Source organism: Leucoraja erinacea, chromosome 19, assembly GCF_028641065.1.
Source record: "Leucoraja erinacea ecotype New England chromosome 19, Leri_hhj_1, whole genome shotgun sequence".
Lineage (NCBI taxonomy): Eukaryota > Metazoa > Chordata > Chondrichthyes > Rajiformes > Rajidae > Leucoraja > Leucoraja erinaceus.
In genome coordinates, this window is record NC_073395.1 from 35,144,581 (window position 1) to 35,151,018 (window position 6,438).

General features: G+C 42.1%; 1 protein-coding gene across 1 annotated transcript; it reads right to left on the minus strand.

The window, feature by feature from the left end:
- Positions 1 to 4,408: 4,408 nt before the first annotated feature.
- Positions 4,409 to 6,099, minus strand: LOC129706484 (interleukin-22-like). Its single transcript, XM_055650822.1, has 5 exons — positions 5,745 to 6,099; positions 5,587 to 5,652; positions 5,323 to 5,472; positions 5,006 to 5,068; positions 4,409 to 4,701 (listed from the first exon to the last, which is right to left on the minus strand). The coding sequence occupies exons 1-5, from the start codon at positions 5,904 to 5,906 to the stop codon at positions 4,612 to 4,614; spliced, it is 531 nt and encodes a 176-aa protein (XP_055506797.1). The 5' UTR covers positions 5,907 to 6,099; the 3' UTR covers positions 4,409 to 4,611.
- Between the last annotated feature and the right edge of the window lie 339 nt (positions 6,100 to 6,438).

Sequence of the window (6,438 nt, forward strand, 5' to 3'; positions counted from 1 at the left end):
TAAATTTTGCTTCAGAGGCGTTTTCTTTTTGATTGTAAAATCCCACGAGAACCATGGGCGATTTTAAAATTTTACAGATAGATTTATCACTTCTGAAACTTTTTAGATGCCAAAGGAATCAAGAAAAAGCACAAATAATGCCTTAGTTGATGAAATGCAGTGAGCAAACGGCCAATGTTCACCAAGAACTTTGGCTGTTGTTGTCTCGCTTCTATCTACAGTCATTTCTCCTCACTTTTGGAATTCTGAAGTAGGCTAAATGTCTCTCACGCATCCCGATTTCCATAATTATTTACAGCGCAAAAATGGACCATTTAGGCGGGTTTTAACGGGCCCGCTACGCTGGACACAATGGTCAGTGCTTACCTGCAGTTCATCGCGTGTACTCCAGTTGGCGTAGCGTAGCAACAGTACGGGTCATGGGTCGTGACCCGACTGCCGTGAAACCTCCCTATAGGTTTGAAACAGGTTTAAAACAAAACAGATTATTCTTCATTAATAGGCTGTGGGGCCGAGGAGCTTTATTCTGCAGTTTCGTGACCCAAGTCACCAAACTACATGAAATTTTCACATATTGTGTAAAAATTTTTATATAAATCACCCCTGAAACACGATATGAAGAAGACTTGCACATTTTTATTAAATTAGAGAAAAACCGGAAAAATGTTGGGTATTTTTTAGTCCAATCAAACCACGTTTTTTAGTCCAATCAAAGCACGTTCCCAAACCAGAAACCCTGGATGTCCAGCCAGGTCCGCACATTGAGTTGTCTGCCTTCAGGTTGGCCAATCACGCGCTTTGTTTCAAGGCTAGCACAGCAATAATACACGGGAGGTAGGGGGCTTCACAGATGCCTGTTTTACAAAGTCAGAGATGAGTGCCCGCTGTGAAAAGCTAAATGTTCTGTGGAATAAACAACAGCAGCATCGTGGAAAGCTAATTGTATTTAGTGGGAAAAGCATTAGAAACCCCAAGGGCTGAAGAAAGTGCTGCGAAGTGGATTAAAGCCATCTGCACCAGACAACTCTCCCTGGACCAGGCAGTGCAAGAAAGCCTTCAAAGTCCCTGCTGATGTGGCCCTGGAACACAAGTGCTTCGAGAAGGCCCCCATGGAATCACCACTAACTGAAAGGCCAAAATACATACAAGACGTCTGAATTGTATGAAAGATCTATCTGTATGGGACTTTCAATTAATTGATAAATTGCACCTCGTTTCCCCACTAATGTGAATAAATTTCACTCATTGATTCCCCCACCTCACTTACTCAATCAATCATACTGTCATCATTCCGGCCCATCGTCAAATTCATTCATACTCATTATTTCAAAGGGAGACAAGGCAGCCTGAAAGGAAGTCCTTAAGTTGAGGGCCTAAACTATAACACAGTCAATTAAAGGCATTGTCCCCCTACTAATGCCAGTTAGTAGTGGAGAGGGTAAATTCCTGTTTCTTTAACAATCTAATCTCGGGCTCAGCAGCTGCACTGCGAAAACTTAACCTGCTGGACCTTTCTACCGATAAAATGCTCCGCTGCACCATGCGGGGCCTAGGTACTCGCGGTACAGCAGAAGCGATCGATATCCCTCCGTTTTTCTCCCTCCCCATCCTGTTATCGGGGTCTGAAAACGACCGCTACAGACAAATGACTCACAATGCACATAACTACTCTCCATGCAGTCTCTTCACCTCCCCCCTCGCTGATGATATCTACCCACCCCCACCCGCCCCGCGGAGATATTCTATCCGTTGGGAATCCGCGATCGCGAATCGGCAGCTTATTAATTGAGACCATCTGCGAATACTACCTATTCATCTTCACCATTTACCTTTATAGATATGTATATAGCGCCGCAGAATACCTAGGCCCCCCCACCCCTTTTGATCGTTTTCTGCACATTTGTCCCTGGTACGAGTTTTTAATCTCATTGTACATGGTAGCTCCGAGATTAGCTGTTGCCAGAGACTTATTACTCTACAACAAAATGCTGGCATTAGTGACAATGTTTAATGTGTTGTTCTGTGGACTGTCGTCATAGGCCCTCAATTTCATGAATGAATGAATGATAAGTAAGTGAGTGAATGAATGAATTTATTCACATTATAAAAGGGTGCAATTAAATTAATTAAAGTCCATACAGATAGATTTTTCATAAATTCAGACGTTATTACCTTTCAGTTAGAGTTGATTCATAATAATAATAATAATGTTTTGTTTATAGGGACAGTGCATATTAATTAACATTTGCATGTAAATATGCGAGATTGTAGCCAATCAGTAGCTAATTCCCTGGGGGCCTTCTTTGTGTTCCAGCACATCAGCAGGGACTTTGAAGGCTTTCTTGCACTTTAATCCACTTCGCAGCACTTTCTTCGGCCTTTTTAATGCTTTTTCCACTAAATACAATTAACCTGCTGCAAGTTTCCGCGACATTTATTCCACAGAACAACACATCGGAATCTCCAGTAAAACAGGCATCTGTGAAGCCTCCTTAGCCATTATGTGTGCTAGCCTGAAACAAAGCGCGTGATTGGCCAACTGGCAGACAACTCAATGTTAAATGTGCTTTGATTGGACTAAAAAATACCCAACATTTTTCCGTTTTTTCTCCAATTTAATAAAAATGTGCAAGTCTTCTTCATATCGAGTTTCAGGGGTGATTTATATAAAAAAATTTACACAATATGTGAAAATTTCATGTAGTTTGGTGACTTGGGTCACAAAATCCTATTTCTAGACACATTTTTGATGCTCGGCTCACAGCCTATAAGGAGCCTGATGTTTCCATGCTTGTAAACTTGTGCCTAGATCAAAATTGGGTTTGTTTTTAAGAAATGTTATCCACTGGAAAAATCCGAAATTAAAACAATCCATCGCTTTTATTACCGTCATCCATTGATCAAAGATGAACCCATCCATTTAAACTTTCCCATCAACTCCCGCCCAGAGCGACCATTAGTGGCGCACATTTTCCTTCAGGCAGAAAAGAGCGAAACATTTTACACATCATGTTGAAATAACGCAATAGGATAACCTAATTTTAAATGTTTCAAGTGCATGTGGAATGAAGATGGATCACACAGGCAGAGGAGATGAATATAATTTAGCATCAAATACAGCATGGACATTGTGGGCCGAAGAGGCCGCTATATTGTTACACTATACTGCACAGTGTGCTATACTGCTCTCTGTTCTATAAATTGCACCCTAGTATACCGTATACTCGCAATAAACGTTCTCATCAGCTTCTGATGTCCGTCTTCCCCATGGACTGACTGCGAGCCTGGTTTCATCCTATTGGTGAACCTCTGGGCGTTGAGGGACCTGAAAAGGCCAAATCCGAATACGTTCCTAGCAATTGAGAAATATTTCTCCTGCTCATGATTTTTGAGAGGAACTCTCTAATCCCATCAGATGTTTAAATATGCCGCCCTATTCATCCCAAAGCGATGATCCTCTTTCTCTGTGCAAGAATAGCAACTTGGCTTTTAAGTGCTGTAGTTCATATGACACATAGAATTTTAGCTATTGTTGTGACCAACCCGTATTTGTTCATTGTTTCATCCAGATGTTTGCAACTTCTATTTGCGGGGAGGTATTTTTTGCCAGACCCTTCTAAAATTAAGACGCGTAGATAACACACAGGGTTAGAAAAAAAAAATCCAATTAGATCAGGTCATATGCCTTAATGCATGCCTTTCTCGGGTAACTTTAACAGAGTTCAAGTCCCAACAGTTTGCTCAGCTGTCCCACTTCTGTTGATTAGTGGGTATGGTCCACGTTACATAGACATAGACAAAGAAAATAGGTGCAGAAGGAGGCCTGATGATGGCTGATCATCCCCTATCGATAACCCGTGCCTGCCTTCTCCCCATATCCCTTGACTCCACTAGCCCCTAGAGCTTTTTCTTACTCTCTCTTAAATCCACATTACCTGCCACTATTTAAAATATTAAAAACGAAACTGAGAATTTTATTAACATTTAGTTTATCTTGCCAGTGAGATATCAGCCTGAAGAAGGGTCTCGACCCGAAACGTCACCCATTCATTCTTTCCACAGATGCTGCCAGACCCGCTGAGTTACTCAAGCATTTTGTGTCTACTTAGATATAAAAGAGAGTCTTGTGTGTTACGCGGCACTTCAGTGTTCCCCAGTGATACCGCGATGTAATCGGCTGTATACCACAGCAAGGAGTGCTGAGCTTGCAAAAAAAACTCCAGAAGACTTCGTGGGCTGCTTTGACAATTACAGAATGGTTTGTACTGAAAACTCTTCCGCCACGCAACTCACGAAAAATGAACGGATACCGTGTGGTTTGTTTAATTTCAAATACGTTTTTATTTTATAAAACATAATCTTCACCTTTCTACATAACAAGATTAAATATAGAATGTTACAAGTTTCCATTAGCAATACAATATAGATTGCTACATAGCTTACTGTAAGTAATTACAATGATGTGTATAACGTTATACACAATAAATACATCAGAAATAAATATTTCATTTGTTAAGTTAACAAAATGTGTTCTTGAGAAAGTATCACAGTGTCCTTGTGTCTTGAGCCCTTTCCTCATCCATCGATTCCTGGTTTCCCCTCGTCACCAGGTTATCTTTCCACAGTTGAGCAGCGGCTCCCTATCTCCTGAAGGAGGATGAAAAGTTCCCCCACAACCTTGGCCTTACTCGCCTCGCCCAGCTGCAATAGATGAGCAGAAATAACAAGAACATCAGTGACATTCATTTAGTGCAAGAAAACTAAGAAACTGTTCTGCGCGGAGCATCGAGTCAGAAGGGTAGTTACTGAATGTCGTGCTGCTGAACTCAGCTGAGGTCAATTTTTTCCTGACTCTTGGTCTTATCGCAATGGGAAGAGCATCGGGGCTTTGATGCATCATATTCCCGTGTGCACAGGTGACCTCTGACTATCAGAGTATCGATATGACTGTTTTTCGCCTTTAATCTGAGATACAACATATGTATTATTATTTCATGTAAATTACCTGGTCCACTTTCTGCTTCAGTCCGTCAATCTTTTCGTTGGCTTTCGTTTTCTCTTCTGTTTCCTGAAAACAATAAAATAATTTCAATGTGTAGGAAGGAACTGCAGATGCTGGTTTACACCGAAGAGACACAACATGCTGGAGTAACTCAGCGGGACAGGCAGCATCACGGAGAGAAAGAAGGGGTGACGTTTCACCCAAACATCACCCATTCCTTCTCTCCAGAGATGCTGCCTGTCCCGCTGAGTTACTCCAGCATTTTGTGCGGATCTTGTATGCTCTCCCGATTTAGTTCGATCACAACAGGAAACACTTACGCAATCAGACATGTGCCGTTTCATCAGGACGGTGAGAAACTCCTTCACCTCGTCCAGGTGCGGGTACTTGGTCTGCAATTCGGCGGAGTTCAGAACTGTTATAAGATAGAAGTCAATCACTTCTCTGAGCACGTAGCAGCTGCCAGATTCCTGCAAAATAAACCAGGGGTCACTCAGGTATTCCCCAAACAACAACATGATGCTGTGAATTGTTAACTTGTGCTCGGTGACATTAATGAGCGTCGCACCAATGCAAGGTTATACCTCTAGCCCTCGGAATAGCTCCTTTCCCACCAGCCTGGTGTCCGTGTCCTCGTCCTGCCTTTGAGCCTGTGGAATGATTGGTGTGAATTAATGTTATTCTAAAAGCACGGAACAGCAAAAACTTCCACACAGAGTGAAAGACAGAAACATCCACTCACATCTCTAGACAACACGTGGACCTTGTGTCTCATCTGTCGCAGTAATCGTTCTTCAACTCGACAAACCGCATTCGTTCTCTTTGAATTCAAGCTCGGGGCACAGTTGCCCAGGACTGCAAAGCAACCAAGGACCAACACAGCTATAGTGGTGAACGGATGCATTCTGAGAGCAGTGTATCAGACAGATCTGGCCCACTTGCAAATCAAAACCGCCTTACGTCCCTGAACCTCAACTAGATTGAGATAAGGCTGACAACACAAAAGTGAACAGGATGCCTCTACGCTACAAACTTTACCCGCTCTATCTTCTATTCTGAATGAATCGCTGGTGAACATTGTTTATATATCCTCCATAGTTAGTTCAGAAATCTCCCTGAATTACCTGATGACGTATGACATTTGCTGGCTAAAGTTCCGCTGTCTTGCAGGTAATTTGCCGGGTTTTCTGCCGAATGTGCAAATTCATGCCTTTCTAGTAAAGTCAGCGCTATAACGTGGTCAGCGCTATAATATGAAATATGAAGATTCAGTTATCGCCTGCAATTATTTTATTGTTCAACGATACTAACTTCCATAGAGACAAGGAACACCAGATACCAGTTTACAATAAGACAACAAGCGCTGGAGTATGTGATGCCAGCGGGTTATTCAGCATATTTATTCTTTATTCTTTGGAGCGCAGAAGGTTAAGGGG